Source organism: Henckelia pumila, chromosome 3 (assembly GCF_033568475.1).
Source record: "Henckelia pumila isolate YLH828 chromosome 3, ASM3356847v2, whole genome shotgun sequence".
In the NCBI taxonomy this organism is placed as follows: Eukaryota; Viridiplantae; Streptophyta; class Magnoliopsida; order Lamiales; family Gesneriaceae; genus Henckelia; species Henckelia pumila.
This window is the reverse complement of record NC_133122.1, coordinates 38,706,503-38,727,695: the sequence shown is the minus strand read 5'-3', so window position 1 is coordinate 38,727,695 and position 21,193 is coordinate 38,706,503. Positions and strand designations below refer to the sequence as shown.

At 36.1% G+C, this 21,193-nt stretch overlaps 3 protein-coding genes across 3 annotated transcripts; 2 read left to right on the top strand and 1 right to left on the bottom strand.

Annotated features, from left to right (window-relative positions):
- Positions 1–491: 491 nt before the first annotated feature.
- On the top strand, positions 492–1,082 carry LOC140886118 (uncharacterized). Its single transcript, XM_073292623.1, has one exon. The coding sequence runs from the start codon at positions 698–700 to the stop codon at positions 1,010–1,012; it is 315 nt and encodes a 104-aa protein (XP_073148724.1). The 5' UTR covers positions 492–697; the 3' UTR covers positions 1,013–1,082.
- A 4,393-nt stretch (positions 1,083–5,475) lies between these two features.
- LOC140892999 (senescence-specific cysteine protease SAG39-like) lies at positions 5,476–6,676 on the top strand. The gene is made up of 2 exons (XM_073302066.1): positions 5,476–5,878; positions 6,084–6,676. Exons 1-2 carry the CDS (start codon positions 5,476–5,478, stop codon positions 6,674–6,676), a joined length of 996 nt encoding a protein of 331 aa, XP_073158167.1.
- A 5,853-nt stretch (positions 6,677–12,529) lies between these two features.
- On the bottom strand, positions 12,530–16,248 carry LOC140892032 (calcium-dependent protein kinase 32-like). Its single transcript, XM_073300762.1, has 8 exons — positions 15,252–16,248; positions 14,546–14,669; positions 14,314–14,457; positions 13,905–14,057; positions 13,689–13,804; positions 13,433–13,600; positions 12,969–13,205; positions 12,530–12,879 (listed from the first exon to the last, which is right to left on the bottom strand). Exons 1-8 carry the CDS (start codon positions 15,756–15,758, stop codon positions 12,739–12,741), a joined length of 1,590 nt encoding a protein of 529 aa, XP_073156863.1. The 5' UTR covers positions 15,759–16,248; the 3' UTR covers positions 12,530–12,738.
- Between the last annotated feature and the right edge of the window lie 4,945 nt (positions 16,249–21,193).

Genomic DNA, 21,193 nt, shown 5'->3' with positions numbered 1-21,193 from the left:
AAGCTATTGAAATGTGATATATATTATGAACTATATATTTATTTAGATTTAAATCATCTTAAATAGCACTATCGCCACAAAAATATTGCTTTCGGTAGTAACAGTAAGAAAAGTATCTACAAAAATAAATAATTTTATGCATGTAAAAGTATGATAATTAAAGTGAAAGAAAAAAAAAAGATATTTAGCTATCATCAAATTATTACAGCATTCAACCTTTGAAAGGGGGGAAAAAAAGTGAGATTCATGGGACAACGGTCATATTTTCAGTTTATTATTATATTTACAAATAATCAAAATAATTCATCAGCTTAAATATTTACATGTACTAAATATAAACAGTTATCAATAATTTCATTATTACATTTTTATATGCCTATATTCTTGAAATTAAATTAAAATAAAACTCAGCCCCCACCTTTTTATTTCTCCAACAAAGTCCAATACCATCATTTTGTTTGCTCCAAAGCTCATTTGAACACACTCTTTTGCTCACTACTTTCTCCTGCTCCTCTCTCTCACACTAACACATATTTTTCACACATCAAAAATCCCAAAATCTTTGAATCTCATTCTGTAATCATGTTCATCCCATAATCCCGAAAATCTTTGGCCATCTGCATGTTCAATCTCTACTTGTTCCAGCTCAGTGATCTGCATATATATATATTCTTTAAAAAATATTAGATCGATATATATGGCTCTGGTGAACCAGCTGCCGCCGCTTGTAGGGCCGCCGCCGGTGCTGGTGGAGGTGGAGCCGAGCCACTCCGCCCACCACTCCATCGAGACACTGGTGGTGGTGCTGGCGGTAATCACTATACTCGGAGTCGTTGCGGGGATCCTGGCTCGGCTCTGCGGAGGCCGCCATTTGGGGGGTGAACATGACGTGGAAGGATGGGTGGAGAGGAAGTGCCGCAGCTGCATCGACGGCGGTGTAACAACCGCCGCGCCGCCGCCGCCCAAGGAGGAACAACCGAAGCCTGCGGCAGCTGAAGAAGCGAAGAAGTGAAGAGCATTAATACATTATTATGTATTAATATTAAGACTATATATTATACAGGTCTTTGTAATTATGGCTGAGAGTTACGTTGGGCCAATTGAGAAATCTTGAAGTAGCACAAGTTTTTTATTTTAAGTTTTTTTTTTTGAGGGTTTGAGAAGTTTAATTTTCGGTGCGTGGTTCATCTGATATCTAGATTTAAGTTTGAAATAGTATTTAATAATAATTTTGTCTTCCAACTCAATTTCTTTTAAATTTATATTAGTAAAATGACAGTCAAATAAATAGATTGAAGAGTTCTAGTCAAGTTGTTAAATATTAAAAAAAAATACATAAAAATAAAAGTACAAGCAAATGATCTTAGCATGATATTTAAAACCATAATCTTTTTACCCCAACTCCCAATGGTACCATGCGAAGGAAAACTTGTCACGTGTTTTAAATTTGGTCATGTATTTTGTTCTTAATTTTGGTTTTCACTTGATTTTTTTTTTCTGTCGTAATTAAGTAAATTTATCAAATATTATTTATTTGGTATCAATTTTTTTTTTCGTGAATCTCATGTGACGAGAAGAAACAATTTATGTTACATAAATTAAAATTCATCTACGCGAAAAATAAAGGAAAAACAATATAGCGAAATGTCGTTCAATATTTCAAAATGAGAAGAAAAAAATATGTTATTTCATTTTATTTTTGTTTAGATATATAGATTTCAAAATATGTAATATGAGGTAGTATCGTAGCCAAATTTTTTTTGTGAATTTCGTGCGAAAAAAATGACGAAAACAAATAAAATTCAAATTATAGATGGAAACCAAAATTTAACAAATTCTCAGACTTAAACCTAAAACAAACTAATTTACAAGACTAAATTGCAATTTTCCCAAACATGAAATAGATCAAATTAAATTAGTAATTTGTAAAAATACAAATTTAATTGTGAAAAGGGTTGAGTCATTTGTTTATTTAATTTTTGTCTTTAAATCCCAAGGAATCAATTCATATACAAATAAAAGGTTTCCAATCCAACCGTTGCTTCTAATTTAAAAGTTGTCTTTCGGCTGCCAAACAATAATTGATGAATATATTCCTTTCAAATCAAACCTACCCCAAGAATGGGAGGAAGACTTCCGGGTCGGGTGAGAGAGAATGTTAATGTTACATGACGATCATGAGAAGAAATTTATATAAACCAACACAGTACCAATGGATGCAATCGAGGCGAGTGACGTTCGATTAGAGCTCGTCTCCAACGCACCATACTCGAGCTAGACAGATAAGGTAGTGTTTGCAACTTCTAAAAATAAGTGATTGTGAAGATTTTGTTAACAAATTTGTTTAGAGAATCTCCATAATCACTTATTTTTAAAAGTTGCAAACACTATATAAAAAACTTTTAGCACTTTAGCTCAATTTCAAATAATTTTGGAATAACTAAAACTTTAAAATTACTATTGAGAATGAAGCTTGAACTTTGTTGTAGATAGTGTCCAAGTTTCTCGGGCTCGGGCTGGATTTGGTGAATGTAATACTATTTTTTTTAGGGGTGGGTCGATGCTTGTGGCCATCACGTGGCCACACATACATTTTATGTGGTATCCACATGAAATTGGCCATACAATGGCCTTGATCTTAGAGATGGGGTATTACCCCATCTATAGGAAAGAATTATTTCTTTTTTGGGTAGTGTTTGAGCGAATTTTTAAATAAGCATTTCTCAGTTTTTTTTAACAAAATTTTGAAAATTTTTTTTAAGAAAAAATTTAAAAAAGTGTTTACTAAAAGATTTCCCAAACACTATCTCAGTCGTTCTACTTTTTTCCAAAGTTAAGCCAATAATGGCTAGATCTCTAAATTAAAAATGATAAGTTAAAAAAAAAAAAAAAGAGTATTTATTTTCTGCATTGCACAGAAACTTATCTACAGACTACAAGTGTTGATAGAAGATATCACACTCTTCTAGAAGAGAGCAGGTTGTGTTTCCTCACTCATAAAAATAAGTGCTGATTTAGTAGAAACATTTTGATTTTTTTTATAAATCAAATACTTAGAAATTTTTTTTTATTCGAATCCATCTGGCTTTATTAATCAAAGCTTCAAGAAAGCACAATCTGATAACATTTTCTAAACATGGGAAACTTGCAACCTAGGGGTAGAAGAAAATCACCGTTAAATGTAAGGTTGATTTGACGGTACAAATTTCAAATTCGTAATAATGAATTCATTGATTTGTTTGGATATATAAATACTTTCTAGTTGTTTTTCGAATCCACAAAACTATGATAAAGATGATTTCACGAGTTCATTTATAAGACCGATATGATCTGTTTGATTTTATCTATAAAAATGTATTATTTTTTATTATAAATATGAGTTGTAGTGTGATGAATTTCAAATTTATCCAAACACGAAGTTAATTCAAATCTTCCTTTCCTCCCCGCAAACTATACCCCCTTTCCCATTCTCCTTTGGCTGGGTCCCTACAATGGCTTGGGGCTGACTCCTATCTAACCAGGGAAATTCGACCCTACAGTTGTGGCATTGCCCCAACTGCAGGGGAAGGGGGGTCGAAGCTCCCATCTAACCACACATTAAAGATTTTCAATTAACTCAAATGTGCATATATGTATGTCACATACTTGATCAACCAGATATCTCAAACACTATCTTAATTAAACATCGGAAAGGTGAAGACTAACAACATTTTCTACCTCCCGTAAGTTCGTTATGCACAACGCCCACCTCCGCTCGATGGATAATCGTTTACTACCAACGGAGAATTGCTTATCATCTTAAACTCAGGCGATTAGATTTACACTAATTGAAAAAAAAGGAAAGAAAAAGAAAATGAGATCAAAATAATTTTTTTAAGGAAAAAGAAAACACACATAGGCAGCAGATCACAAAATGATAATATTTGCTTGTTTGGGGAGTATTGGGTCAATGATCTTACACAAATATGATTTTTCAGAAAAAAAGAAAGCCATTTCTTTAAATTCAAATTTAACCATAGTCATCCACCAAAAGCATGCTTTTTTGTCCAAATCCGAGCCATGGAGATCTACCAAGATCGAAGACTTGCCTCCAACATGCCAAAAAGTCTTGTTGCCTCAAATATCAACACCTGAGATTGGGTCCAGAGAAGCCTTTTATCACGGACCACAAGCCTTTTACATGGACAAGATTGGAGCTTTTATTAGGCAAAAATCAAAACCAGCATTTCCAAAACACCTGCAATCTTTCTCATATCTTCAACAAGAGGATAAAAACTAACTATTTCAAGATACTTCTGAAAAAAAATCAATGCAGATTCATGCCAAAAGAAACGAACTTTTTGAAGGGTACCTCATCCAAAATTCCAAATCAATGCAGTATTTTGCAACTTGAATAGATAGACACTCATTTTAAGAGAAGTGAAAACGTAAATACAATCCAGCATAATACAGCTGTGAGCCACTGAAGTTCAGACAGAGCATCGAAATCGTCAAGATTTGAGATTTCGACGGAAATTGGGGATGAGGGATACGATCAATCGGAAAAAAACCCTAATTTCGAAAACCCGATCAGCCATCCGCCGGTGGGTCTCCGGCGAGCCACCTAGCAACAGGCGGTTCAGTTCTCATACGGTTACGATTTCACGCCCACCGAGGGAGAATCACAAGCCTGACAAATATGACCCAATTCCATCTTTTATGCGTGGTTTGGACTGTTTAGCTAGTCCTTTGGCACATTCTTCCCACATCAAAGGAAGAATATTTTGAGGCATTCGCCGTCGTTCGTCGTCGTCGCTACTTCGAATTTGTTAGGCTTATAATTCTCCTTCGGTGGACTTGAAAAAAAATGCAAGATAATAATATCATAGATGGTCAAATTTGTGACATGTGTAAGATATATATAGTCATATCAAAAAATTACGAACCCAGATCCTCTGCTGTGCACCACACAAATGAGTTGTATGATCTAACCGTAGTGTTGTGCACATAAAAATTACTTCTAGTCACTTTATATTCTAATATAAAATGAATTATATATTCAAGCTCAAACTCAAAACAGGATTATTTTTTTAAAAAAAATTAATTTAATTATTGTATTTAAAATAAGCTTTATTTATTTGAATTACTCAATGCAAACTTTTTAATCACCACTCAAATTATGCCACGAAATTAGTGGAGCAAAAACAAGGTGTAGTGTAATGGACAAATTATATGTCAATGTGTACTATGTTTGATGGACCAACGTCTACGGTGCCTACGTTAATTAGTCATAATTAAATGCCCACCTTAATCTCCCCGGCAAACTGGAAATAACTTAATTCGATATTTGTACTAATTAGCTCCTATAAATACATGACTTCATCAAGGCTAAAATGCAACAAACACATTGTGTTCTTTAATATTTTGAATTTAAACCAAAAAATGTCCATCACATCAGCAGTACTAAACATGAAATCTAGTTATACCATTGTTCTTATGTTGGCAATCTTGGGAATTTTCGTGGCTCGAACCACCTCGCGCCAAGTACCAACGTTGTCCATGTTAGAGAGACACGAGCAATGGATGCTAGAATACGGCAGGGTTTATGACAATGTCGAAGAAAGGGCGATTCGCTTCAAGATATTCAAGGATAATGTGGAGTTCATCGAAAGGTTCAACGAAGGCGGAGATAGGCCTTACAAGCTTGGCATCAATGCATTCTCTGATCAAACTAATGAAGAGTTTAGGGCTGCTAGGAATGGACTTAAACCGGTTTCTTCGAACAAGAAATCGCCTAAAACAAGGTCGTTTAAGTACGAAAATGTGACTGTTGTCCCACCTAGCTTGGACTGGAGAAAGAAAGGGGCCGTTACACCAGTCAAGGATCAAGGCCAATGCGGTAAGACATTCAAGTAATGTTTGATATTGCTTGAAAAAAATGATTTGAAATTTTGTGAAAGAAAGTCTCAAAGACAATAAGCAATCTCAAACACTATACTTTCCTAGCTAGTTAGTGGCTATGATCTGGTTGATTAAGTGTGTGACATACATACATATATATATATACACATTCGAGTTAATCGAAAATCTTTAAACTACTACAGGAAGTTGCTGGGCATTTTCAGCAATAGCAGCAACAGAAGGGATCAACAAGCTCTCAACAAGAAAACTGATCTCACTCTCCGAGCAAGAAATAGTAGACTGCGACAGAACAAGCAATGACCAAGGCTGCGAGGGCGGATACATGGAAGACGCCTTCGAGTTCATCACGAAGAACAAAGGGGTGGCCTCCGAATCCACGTACCCTTACTCAGCCGCAGATGGAACCTGCAGCAAGAACAAAGAAGCGTCCCATGCAGCCAAGATTTCGGGGTACGAAAAGGTGCCCACAAACAGCGAGTCGGCTCTTGTCAAGGCCGTGGCACATCAGCCGGTATCCGTGTCCATCGACGCCAGCGGGATGTCGTTTCAGTTCTATTCAAGTGGGGTTTTTACAGGGGACTGTGGGACCGATCTCGATCACGGTGTGACCGCGGTTGGATACGGAAAGACAGAGGATGGCACCAAGTATTGGCTGGTGAAGAATTCTTGGGGGACTAGTTGGGGTATGGAGGGGTATATTATGATGGAGAAGGATATCAGTGCTAAAGAAGGGCTTTGTGGGATTGCTATGGATTCCTCGTACCCGACTGCTTGATTGATCATTCGAATGGATGGGAAATTTACAATGTGTTGTATTATATTGTGTATATTGGTCATGTTTATATTTTGTCTATTAATGTTGCCTCTTTAATCGAGTCATGTATACGTGCTGAATTTGGGTTTTTATAAGTTTTTGCAGTTTGAGAACTTTATCCAACATGGTTATTGATGTCTCTTTCATTAGCAATCCAACACTAGAAATATAATTGAGTTTGTTGTCTCCCAATTTGGGTCCAATGGCAAAAAACATATGGGTCTATACAGCACTTCACATAAAAATATTTTTTAATCCAATGATAATAATTGGATTTAAGATTTAAGTTACTACCTTCATGTTAAGTTGAACTAAACCTACAATTTGATTTATTGTCTGCAGGTTTACATAATCACAAAAACTCTTACGAAACGATCTCATCGGTCAATTTGATGAAACTTGTAGTGACTCGAACCGTGATCACCTACTAATCAGAAGCTTAAGCATGCATTTAACTTAATTAAGAAATGATCAGAAATAACAGCGGAAAATCATAAAAGATATACAGCCCCAAGATAATTAAATCTTAAATACAACCAAATCGAATAAATACCAGTTAAAATCTTAATCTAAAACTCTTCTGAAAACTCCTGCTACCAAGTCATGGTCACCGACCAACTAGCTACCAAGCCCTGGTCATCGACCAACTACATCTCTCGCTCCTGATCCACCTGCAAACCTGCCCCGTCGAATGGGGTGTCCGAGATAAAAACAGGGACGTGAGCGCTAACGCCCAGTACGTAAAGTATTGAATATACAGGTCTATATGATGCATGCAACATGAACTATGAATGCTCTGGGTAAACTGAGATCATATCTGGAAAATCATGCTCAGTACACAGGCGCCTCCAATATGTGCACGCTGCTCCAAAGATCCAGTGGGTGCCATACATACTGAACACCCGATCTTGGACTATCACCATCTTGGGTAAAACCGCACATGCTGCCCCGTCGGTCCAGTGGGTGTCACACGGTACCCGATCGTATAATAACAACAACCCTAGGGCTGAGCGACCCTAGAACAACTGGCTATCTCAAAAGGATCACTGTCTCAACATGGTATACAAATGCCGCATACAAATCATGAACAGTAAATCATGCATATCATGACAGATAATAATGCAACACATAATTATGCAACGCATAAACATGTATATTCAGCTGGCTATCTCAGTCTGTACTTACGTACCTTAGTTCTAATAGGCAAGTTATACCAGCACTATGCCCAAACCTACAGTCCGCACTACAATGCAAAGTACTCATGCATTATAATTTTATTCTAAAAGTCTTAACTAGACTATAGCATACTTCCTATTTACTATAAGGAGCTAGAGCTATACCTGCGTCCGTCGTCAGCCCGCTGATGACGACTGCCCCAGAACTTGGGCACCGCTCCGCCGCAACCCCGGAGCACCTGGCCAACCTCCGGACCAAGCCTAGGAAGGCTGAAAACACCCCAAAACCCCTAGAATACACTAAAGACCGAGAGAGAAAACTTGAATTGGTGTGAAAATACAGAATTTCGGAGGCCCTATTTATAGGCGGAGTTTGGACGGTCCGAACTACCAGTTGTCCGAGCCTTTTAGACACCTGGACCCTGCGGAGTTCGGACGGTCCGAACTCGGGTTCGGACGGCCCGAACTAGTCCATATGCTCCGAACTGTTTTGGTCCTTCCGAAGTCATTTTTGGACCCCCGGGACCTACCCCACCATTTTTGGACATTTCGGATCTGATATTCCACTTATTTTAACCAAATAAGGACTCTTTAAACATGTTTTGACACTTTTAAAATTATATGTCATCTTCTAACATGTTTAAAATCACTTAATCTTCTAAAATGGAACCGGACTACTAAATTCTCCCCCACTTAAGATAATTTCGTCATCGAAATACATCTTAAGTGCCGATATGGACTTGAATAAGAACAACGAGTTCTTTATTCTCTCATATCATTTTACAAGACCTCACTGAATCCAAGTAATCACTAGTAACATCATGGTCTCCAGACTGGGGTAACTTTCCAATAACCTGTCTGAAGTACAAAAGACTTTCAGAGCAATAATGGAAACCACCCAAATAAGTCTTACAATCGCTTAATAAGAAACCCAAATCATCATGCTGATCATGTCCCTGATCTCTATCTGCAACTCTGATAAGGCCAGACAATACTGATCGAATTTCCTGGTTCTCCCCCAGTACCACCAGCGAAAACTATCCATCCAGAATGTACACTTGTCAAAGAATCCTTTTCAAGACTATTCTGTTAACGAAAACAAAAATTTGTATCTCTGATAAAGTCAGACGATAGCGTTCAAATCTCTTGGCACTAATCCAGTACCAATATCAAATTCATAAAAACATTCCTTTTGATAATTATACCCCTTCCTATAAATATGAAAAATATTAAGACTCAGGTAGCCTCCCCCAATAGCCTATCTGGAATAAACTTCCCAAGAAACATCGGCGTAGGTCGCGCTTCCTATCCCGTTTTGAACAACCCTGCACAGTCCTCAGCACCTGGTATAATCTATCACTGAATCTATGATGAAAATCCATCATCAATAACCAATGACCCTAACACTGAGTCATCTCAGACACTATGTTAAACCACTGACTTTCTGAATCGTTTTAGGAAAAAGCCTAGAACTGATCACCAGCACAACTCTAACCCCTGGTTATGCAAATATCTATGCATACTAAAACGCCTACGATCATCATGGCGATGGTGATGACGACCCGACGATGCTCTGGATCGTCCTGATCGCCCCAGCGTCCACCCACGCTACTATGCCTACTTTCATCACCAAGTCCCGTCATCTATACGATGATCAAAAGGTTAAACCCAATTCCAACAATCTAGATCCCAAGATTACTATGCATGCTCTGATACCATAAATGTAGTGACCCGAACCGTGATCACCTACTAATCAGAAGCTTAAGCCTGCATTTAACTTAATTAAAAAATGATCAGAAATAACAACGGAAAATCATAAAAGATATACAGTCCCAAGATAATTAAATCTTAAATACAACCAAATCGAATAAATACCAGTTAAAATATTAATCTAAAACTCTTCTGAAAACTCCTGCTACCAAGCTATGGTCACCGACCAACTAGCTACCAAGCCCTGGTCACCGACCAACTACATCTCTCGCTCCTGATCCACCTGCAAACATGCCCCATTGAATGGGGTGTCCGAGATAAAAGCAGGAACGTGAGCGCTAACGCCCAATACGTAAAGTATTGAATATACAGGTCTATATGATGCATGCAACATGAACTATGAATGCTCTGGGTAAACTGAGATCATATCTGGAAAATCATGCTCAGTACACATACGCCTCCAATATGCGCACGCTGCTCCAAAGATCCAGTGGGTGTCACACATACTGAACCCGATCTTGGACTATCACCGTCTTGGGTAAAACCACACATGTTGCTCCGTCGATCCAGTGCAGTGGCGGACCTACATGGTCCCGAAAGGGTGCGATCGCCCCCCCTGAAATTATAAAAATTTTTAGTACTATATACATAATATATATTTTAAATATAAATTTAATTTTGCGACCGCTCCTTTGAAATTTTTTTTAAAAACTTAGTTCTATATATAATATATATTTTAGAATGTTGATTTAATTTTATATTGATTAGAATGATATTTGATGAATAAGATAAGAATAAATTTATTTTAAACTATAATAGATTTGACAATATGCTTTGTATTGACTCATATTTATTTTTGAAAAATGAAATGTCTTTTATGCTTGAATGTGACATGAGAAATTTGATTCAGTTTACTCAATTTTATCCACCTGATTTTTTTTTTGATGTATTTAATGCATCTTGAGTATCAACTTCATAACTTTATTTTTGACATGCGAAGTAACAATCGGTTCTATAAGGCTGTGGGGATTAGCGAGCTTGCTAAAATGATGTTCCAATCGAATAAAGATCGATTATATCATTTGGGATATTTACTTTTAAAGTTAACATTGTTATTACTTGTTGCAACTGCTACCGTAGAGAGAGTGTTTTTAACAATAAAAATAATCAAAATATCACCTCGTAATCGGTTGAGAGATGATGTGTTAGATGATGGTTTGATACCATATATTGAGCGTGATATGTTTGATACAGTTGATATTGAAATTATTATTCAACATTTTCAAACTATGAAATTTCGGAGTGTATTGTAAAATCATATGAAGTTAATATATGACTTTTTATTATACACTTTGTGGTGTAATATTTTTTTAATTTATTGAATTCGCCCCTCCTGGTTGATTATCCTGGGTACGCCACTGGTCCAGTGGGTGTCACACGGTACCCGATCGTATAATAACAACAACCCTAGAACAACTGGCTATCTCAAGAGGATCACAGGCTCAACACGGTATACAAATGCCGCATACAAATCATGAACAATAAATCATGCATATCATGACAGATAATAATGCAACACATAATTATGCAACACATAAACATGTATATTCAGCTGACTATCTCAGTCTGTACTTACGTACCTTAGTTCTACTAGGCAAGTTATACCAGCACTATGTCCAAGCCTACAGTCCGCACTACAATGCAAAGTACTCATGCATTATAATCTTATTCTAAAAGCCTTAACTAGACTATAGCATACTCCCTATTTACTATAAGGAGCTAGAGCTATACCTGCGTCCGTCGTCAGCCCGCTGATGACGACTACCCCAGAACTTGGGCACCGCTCCGCCGCAACCCCGGAGACCTGACCAACCTCCGGACCAAGCCTAGGAAGGCTGGAAACACCCCAAAACCCCTAGAATACACTAAAGACCGAGAGAGAAAACTTGAATTGGTGTGAAAATTCTGAATTTCGGAGGCCCTATTTATAGGCGGAGTTCGGACGGTCCGAACTGCAACTTGTCCGAGCCTTTTAGACACCTGGACCCTGCGGAGTTCGGACGGTCCGAACTGGTTCGGAGGGCCCGAACTGGTCTGTATGCTCCGAACTGTTTTGGTCCTTCCGAAGTCATTTTTGGACCCCCGGGACATACCCCACCATTTTCGGACGTTTCGGATCTGATTTTCCACTTATTTTAACCAAATAAGGACTTTTTAAACATGTTTTGACACTTTTAAAATTTTATGTCATCTTCTAACATGTTTAAAATCACTTAATCTTGTAAAATGGAACCGGGCTACTACAATACTGATCTCCTATTAATTTGACCAGAGTCATGAAAAAATATGATTTTTCATTGTAGATATATATGGGTCGGGTCGATACAAGAAATCTCTTACATAATTTAGAAGCATAATTTATGCATGTATTTCGTCAATGGTGGGGACGAATATGAATCCTTATCCGTGAGACTGATCAATTCTGCTCATATTTATAATTAAAAAAAAATACTATTTTTGACCTAAAAATTAATATATCGACTCAAATACTCAATTAGAAGATCCGTCCTACAACATTTACCCGAGTTTTTGTGTTTTTCTTATTACGATAATTTTATCTCTCCAAAATTGCTCCTATACTAGGTGTGCATCCAGCATTGAAGCATTAAAAAAACTGAGCTAAAAGTTTTTAGTTCTCTCCAATTAGATACAAAAAATGTAGGTTGATAGATATTTGTTCGAGATGTAAAAAACCATTGGTTCGATTCTCATTCTCATTTCATTTCATTTCATTTCATTCACTTTGTTCTATTCCACCGTTCCAGACATGACCTTAGTTTCTACATGGCACGTAATATATCAAAAGTTTCAGACAAAATCAAATATGGAATTGATTCAGTTGTGTAATAATCTATGCATTGAAGATCTATTGAATACATTAAACCAATTTCTTTTACTAATGTTGTTTACAGCAATCTTCGTTTGGATGGACAATATGCATGCGAAATAATAACCAAACTTGATAGTGGCTGTATATTTACAACCATAGATTAACCAAAAAAAGGGTGAAAAGGAAAGAAAAAACAAACAAACAAAGGATGATGGAAAAGCAAAATGTGCCACTCTGTACGGGGGACATCACATTCGTATTGATCCGCTCTTGATCAAGTTCAAGTTCAGACTATTGTATCGCTCTCTCGAATACTGTCTCGATGCCTTTCTCCAATCTGTTCCCGCCTTCATCATCGCAGCAAACTCCTCGTAACTTATGCGCCCGTCCTGCAAACAATAGTACAGAAACAAATTCAAGCAATGTACCAAAGAATGTGTTTGAGATAGTCAGAAATTTGAGATAGAAGGCGACTGACCTTGTCCGTGTCTACGTCTTGCATAATGGCAATAATGACCTCTTCACTGGTCGCCTCTGTCTCCGCCTCTTCGGCAAAGGCATCTCTTAGCTCTTCCATCTCTATGTATCCACTTTTGTCAGTATCAAAGAACTCGAATGCCTTGTGTATATGTTCGTCGTTTCCCATCTTTCTTAGGTGAACAGATATTGCAACAAACTCTCCACAGTTGAGATATCCATCTTTATCCACATCACCCTGTTCCAGCAGGAATTTTTTTTAAAAATAGACTAAAATTAATCTACTAGTTAATACAAAGCAGAATTTCACGTGACGAGACGTGTAGCATTCAAAAATCTTGTACTTTGCGAATGAAGTGTTCTGTAAAATAAAAAATGGCATCATCTGTTTCGGTGATACCCCTTTCGAGCACTTCGAAAGATTTAGGCCTAGAGTGAAGTCTTATAATCAGATGTGACACTTACAGCTTCCATTAGAATGTGAAGATCGCTATCCGGGATGTGATGACCGAGCTTGTGTAGCCCCACTCTTAACTCATCAATGTCAATCTTCCCTTTGTTGTCTGTATCCATCAATTGAAATCCTTCTACTATGCCTGCCACTTCTTCCACAGATAAATGCTCAGCAATCACCTGAAATTCAAGAAGTCGATTTAGCAAAAATCTCAACTGGCTAACGACACCATCGTTTATTTGCTACTAGAAGCAAGAGCTGTTTTACCCGTAGAGCTCTTTTCTTGAGCTTGTTCATCATTGAAAACTGCTTCAGCCTAGCTCTAACAGTTTCACCCAAAGAAACATTTGGAGCACTCTTTGCATTCTGCAACCAAGGATGATCTGCAATCGAAGAAGCTACAACTATCAATGATTTGAAACAAGCAATCAAGCATGGTACTGATCAACATGTTGTGTCGTTGATAAATGGGCTAAAAGTTACCTAGAACTTCCTCGGCTGTAAGACGTCTCTTGGGGTCAGGGTTGAGCATTTTCTTTACCAGGTCTTTTGCTTTATCAGAAACCTTAGGCCAGGGGTCTCTTTTGAAGCTCACGACAGAACGAATAATCGCTTGGGCAATGCCTTGTTCAGTTTCTGCAGTATAACAACATTTTGTGCCAGAGGGAATGTCAAAACCGAGGGGCCAATTTCGATACTTTCAAGCAAATAAGAGAAACTTCCTACGTCTGCACACACAAGTTAACCGACCTTTGCACCCCTAGCTACCACGCGATACGCAAAATATGATTGATTCAACCATTTTTTACTAGTTTGATCACCCTCCTTCTATAAAGTTGACATTAAAGTCTAGTTGCATAAATTTGAAATATAGATGCATATGGAAACTAACCAGCCCAAAACGGTGGAAATCCACAGAGCAAGATATAGAGAATAACGCCAGCACTCCAAATGTCTATTTCCGGACCATAGTCTTTCTTCAGCACCTCTGGAGCCATGTAAAACGGACTTCCGACTATTTCATCAAATCTCTCGCCTGCAGAATAACCAAAATGTTAGCTCATGCAATCCAACACATTTTTTAACGCAACTCAAGGAAACTAAAAAATGTGAAAGGAAAGTACCAGGCTTGAAGATAACTGATAGCCCAAAATCAATGACCTTTAAAGGTGCTGTTTCCTTCATATTTGCAAACAAGAAGTTTTCAGGTTTAAGATCACGGTGCATGACCCCGTGCTTGTGGCAATTCTGCAAAAAGAACCACTTAATCAGACAACACTCGAGGGTGGACGAAATGCAGTTTCTTTGCAAGTAACCACAGCAATAGACAGAACAAAAAATGGAAGAAAGAAAATAAAGGATGCACAGAACCAATTTTATCTTCCATAGTTCTCCTATTAATGCATTTTTGCGTCAACATACAAGTTACAACAGGTGTAAAACATAATTATTGAATTGCCATCAGTTATCACTCAAGATGTCACCACTCCAAAGTGTCAATATCCAACATACACTCGCAAAAACTCGCTATCGCAGGCCTTCTTCAACACGAAGTTCAGATGTTCTAGACTGATAACATATTCATGGATATGTATCAGGCACCACAAGAATGTACTAAATTGGACAATTTTTTAGTGTTCCTTTGACGACATGATTTCACCCCAACCATATATATATATTTATTTATTTTAGTTTCATTTCTGGCTGTGTATAATGGCACAAACAAGAAATACACAGGACATTAAAAATCACTAGTTAGAAAATGCATATTAGAACTCATGCCACAGTAATCATCAAGCAACACAAAACATCAAGAAATCGAAACTTCACCTGAATAACTTCAACAATCGTTCGAGTCACAGCAGCAGCTGCCCTCTCAGTATAATGTCCTCTAGAAACAATTCTGTCAAACAGCTCACCACCCTCACACAACTCCATAACTAAGTGCACTGCACTATCATCTTCATATGTATCCTTCAAACTCACAATATTTGGAAGCTTGGGCAAATGCTTCATGATCTGAACCTCCCTCTTCACATCCTCAATATCTATTCTAGTCCTCAGCTTCTTCTTCGATATCGACTTACAAGCAAACACGTCCCCGGTAGATTTTTCAGTGCATAAATACGTAACCCCGAATTCACCTCTACCGAGTTCACGCCCCAGCTCGTAAAAGTCCTCGATGTTATGCCCGGTTGGATTGGTCAATACATAGGATTTGTATCCACCATAAGGCACATGCTTGCCACCATGAATAGCGAAACGATTTGGCGTACCCTTTCCCTGTCCCACAATCTCCTCGTCGGAAGTTTTCGGGACAACACAGCAATTTCCCATTTTGATGAAAGCAAGAAAAATCAAACGATTTAATCAAACACAGGGTATCAATCAATCAAACTCTGAACTTTCTCTGATCGAAAGAATAAAGATTCAATTTTTATCAGCATAAGCTCCAAACTCTCCCACCTCAAGAATTCCCACCATTTTAAAGCCGATAAAGCTTATAACTTGCACCAAAAGATAGCACTCAACTAAAGATCAAAACCCAAACTTGAAGATCAAAACACAATAAATAAGTAAAACAAAGAATCGGGTTTTCTCCAAATTCAACCAGCTTCAAAACCCGCCTAACAAGTTTCAGATATTTCAAGATTCGATGTTCCAGATAAAAAGGGGTGTCAAAACCAAGAAAATATATATACCCAGCAGTTCCAAACAGCCTAATTTAAGCTTTTTCAAGAAACATGCGCTGAGCTAGAAGGAAGAATTTTGCTATGGCTACACAATGTGAAGGGGAAGGGGATTTAAGGGAAGATGGGGAAAAATGTCGAGAATTGGAATATATCACATTGTGGAGGGAGAGATACCGTCATTTCTTGGTGACTTCCCTCCTCCTAGTGTAAGTTTCAAATTATACCAAATAATAATATTTTTTTGGGACACTTTTTCTTCTCTCAACTAATTCGATTTGACTAATGTGCGAATACATTTATTTTCATTCTCTCGCAAAAAGATCAAATAATTATTTTCAATACTTTGTGTGGTTTCGAAGAGGTCCAAAAAAAGGAATGCGCATTAGAGATTGAAAAAGAATTGGTCTTCTCAAGACTTTGAGGTAATTGAAGAAGAAAAAAACAAAATAATATTTGGATAGCGCCATGTTTAAAGTTCTATAATTGGCGATGGTTAATTTTGTTCAATATTTACTTTGAGAAAATAGACAAAAATGATAATAATTGAGAAGCTAAATCCTTAGACAATATTCGTGGCAATGTGTCTCACAACAAACAAGATTAGCTTCCAAGTCTTTCTACGCTTTTTAAGCACCTAAATTTTATTTACTACGAGACATTAATTAACGCATAAAAATATTAAATATTTATGATATTAAATCTATAAATATGAAGTTTTTTAAGCTGCACATGTCGTTTTGTAAAAAAAAATTTGTCTACACTTTCAAATATACATGTGTAGCTATGGTATTATTAAAAATGTTATATTTTAATATATGGTGCGATTAATTAAATATATATATATATATATTTTCTTAAAGGATTGTGAATGGGAAGTCTTGTGTCCCTTTCACACGGGAACTTTCGAACGAGCCCTCTTCTTTTGGGGAAAAAAAAATCAAAAATAAAAACAAAAACAAACAAAAAAGAAAGAAAGAAAGAAAAAGAAATAAAATGAAAATAATAATCTAAGTGGTATAATTTTTAAATTTTATTTTTTTGGGCATGTGAAAGTTGAACTCCGCGTGTGACCAAAGAGGTGGCTTCTTTATTAGAAGTCTAATTTGGATGGAGTTTATATTCTAAAGCCGACGGGTCAAATTCGGCGCTCTCATTATCCATTGAGAAGTAATCATATGACCACATCCAAGTCAACTCACCCTCTCCTTTTTCCTTTTTTTTTTTTTATAAAATAAAAATTTATTCGTAAAACTAATATTTTTTGAAACCCTTTGTATAAATAAATAACGAGTGACATGAGATTCAATTTTCATTAAAATTATGTCATAATCTAAAATTTATATATATGAAAATAAAATAAAATAAAATTTTTGTATGTTACTTGTGAAATTACTCTCCTTCCACCACCCGCGAGATACACTATACTGCATGAAATTGAATATGAAATATAGTAAAATAAAAATTGTTTTTTTAAAAAAAAACTATCGAATTAATGTTTATTAAAAATGTTAGTGTTCCCATGTTCTAGGAGCAGAAGTTAAATAGTATGGAAGAAGTGATCAAGTCCACAACGTAGAATAATTCAATGCCATTGCTGTCAAATAATTTATAGGAAACCAGTGGATATTAATGGTTTTTTTTACTACGTGCTCTCCAATATTCACTAATTGATAGCACCACTCTCTAGAAACTGTGAGAGATTCTTTTCGCCTAAGCTAAAATTTTAATTTGAAATTTATAGGTTGAATAAGTATTGAAAATTTCAAGAAAATGTCAATATCTATACTATGTAATAATGTATCAACGTTCTTATAATAACTATTTTAATCATTTAATGGATGGAAATTAAATTGTATATATATTATTTTAATTCATTCAGTAAAAGTTTTAATAATAACCTATTTTTAGTAAATTCTAGAAATAATTGAATGATTTTTTAATCACAAATAAGTGTTGAATAATTTCGTAAATTTAAAAAAGGATTTAATGATGAACTCCAAGGCACGTTTTAAACGCTATCTTATGTTTTTAAGATCTCTCTCAGGATACAATGGAGATAATAATCTAATTCAAGACATTTGAATCTGATGATGCACCTCTATTTATAGAGAATGAATAGACGTATCTGAACGAGTGTGACTCTTAGTCAAAAAATGTATCCGTTCATGAACCAAAGCATCCACTCGCGAACAGTCGTGATGTTTCCGAAGAGCTTTCGGGGGCGTTGCCCTCGAGCCCCCCCGCAACCTGACCGGGCAGGTCGATCCCCGTAATTTTCGCAGCGGAAATCTTTATTCGTCATCGGCAACAAAATTTTTGAAAATATTCTGAAAAAATATTCTAACAATAAGGACTCAAAGATGTAAGAAAAAATAGCTGTTTACTTTGTGTGCCTATATATGTCACTAGTCAACTAATGAAATATTAAAGAAACATGCGTACGCAAAAGCTTCAAAATAAAACAACACGCTCTCGTGCGCACAGAATAGGGGAATTATTTGTTTTCCGGATTTTAGAATGTTATCTAGTTAATCAATTAAACAGTACCATTCCTCTTTTTTTAAAAAAATAAAAAAATTAACAGTACCATTCCTTCTTCATAATGTTGTAAAGCCTAATTGACAACTCTCTCATGATCGAAATGGCTTTAATTTCCTCTGTTGTTCAAGTAACACTTTGTGGGACGTATTCATTTTCTTGAAAAGTTTTTCTTCAAGGTGATTGGGAACGATGGGAATGTGTATCTTGATTTACTTTAGTCTGATTTTGTCCAAGTGTGAGTTCTCTTGCATCGTGATTAATCATTAGTTTCATGTATGAGGTAAATTTAACGTGATGACGATGATTTCGAACTCCAGATCTTTTTTCACATTTTGTGTGAACCTATATATGATCGTTATTTTTAATGTGTACTGAATAAACTTTTGGGCTAATGCAACTTTCCGTCAACTATTCAAGCTCATATCTGCTTTGAAGTTAAGCTTCTCTTATCTTTGGTGTTTTTTTGCCTTAGAGATTCATTTGTGGTTCTGTACGGGGTAACATATGAAAATGGTCACTAACTAATTGTTTTATTCTTGAAAAATACATTGGAATGAATTTGTTCAAGAATTATTTTGCATTGTGTGGTCCTGGAGTCCACCAATTTCATCCTAATTTAATTGAGTACATGTTAATAATGTATTGGGCTGGCTAATTTGGATAAATACAATGATTATTTTGTATGACTATATTTTTCGCATCTGAAAATTCTTACACAAACCAATATAATGATATCACACACGCTCTCGCTCTTGATGATATATAATGACTCAACGTAGTAATCCTGATTATAATCATGGATAAATTAACACTTCGATTTTAGGGTTAGGATTGTTGGTTGAGATTGAAATTGAAAACGAAAAAAAAAAATTAAAAAAATAAATCTCATAGAAAAACACTAGCTGAGAGGTTGCTATAAATAGTACTTCAACTAGGGTTTCCAAATGAAAATCGATTTTAAGGGAATGTAGAAGATAATGGAAATAAAAAAAAAACAAACAAAAATGGAGGAATGAACCCATAGCGCGCGGGTAACAGTGGTGTTCTGCAAACCCTTACATTTGGGCCCATATTCTGGTCCATCTTTTTGCAGCCCAAGTTTGTCATCAACATTTGGACCTCAAAGCACGAGCCTAATTTGAGAGCGATGGCCCTTTTCACTTCTGATTATATTTCTCGTGCTTTTTTCGTAACAAAATGAGATTTTCTGGGGTTCGTTGGGCCCCGTGTAATGATCAAAGTTGCTCAGGCGCGTATCAACAAAAATTCGTGTTTCCTCAATCCCAGGAGTATCACATATAATTGGGCATGGTAGATCTGATAGGATTATGCTACATGTATACAGAGGGCATGGTCGTAATTTAATGAAATATATAAGGATAATATGAAAAACAAAAATATCAAAATAAGATATTTTCAAAAAAAATAGAGGTGACCCTAATTTTCTAAAAACAACTTATAAGCTTTCAAACAGCTTATTTCGAGAGCTTATAAACTATTTGATAAAAAATTTACCAAACAAATTTAAAGAGCTCATAAACTCTGAAAAACTTATAAGTTGTTTTCAAAAGTTTATAAGCTCTGCCAAACACCCTCATAGTCCAGTTTCCATATTTAGTGTTTTATTTCCAACTTTTTTAACAATTTACTCATATTAAATTAATATCATTAAGTATATGTACAATTTTTTCAACCTATTAAAATCTTCATTAAGTAAGGCAAAACGAAATTTTTTTAAATAAAATTTACATCTCTAAACTTTTTTCTTAATTTACGTGAAAACACACATATTAATCCTAAATAAGTAGGAGAGAAAGAGTAATATTTATCACTATCCCACTAGTTCTGTCTCATGATCACATCTCCTTTGTTTATATTATATTTCGAGATCTATTTCTGATACAATCTCATTCATTCAATTTGAGATGAAAGCTTATTTCGAGAAGAGGCATGACGAAGTTCACTCCACACAGATGAAGTGTGTCCCATTCAATAGTTATGTATGCTTTTGGAGTAAATATCCCAATGCAAAACAGTCAAATCCAACATATCCATGGTTCATCGTGACTTTCAAACATCAAATAGTTTAAAAATACACAATCCAATGAGATTTAAAAAAAAGATGAAGCACCTTCAACGTAGCTTCACACTCCCATCACATCAAATCTAATTGAGATATAAGAAGACAAAACCCAAGAATTGGTATTTGAATCTTCGTACACGTCCACTTTTTTATTTTAAAACCAATATAAACAATCAAAATGTTGGTTTCATTAAAACATTGTTATCGTGTTGGTTTCCAGCTTTGCCTTCTAGCCGACAATTAAGAAAAATGATATGTACTCATCTTCAATAGGGGTGGAATAGGGTCGGAACCCGTCCCGTAATCCTCCTACCCAATTTTCGTAACGAAAGGAATCGGGAATTTTTTTTTCTCCCGATCCCGTACATGACACATTTCGGGCCCGAATGTTCCGGATTCCGTCGGGTAGGGAGAGAAAATCCCGAATTTGTTTTCATTTTCAAGATTTCGTTCAA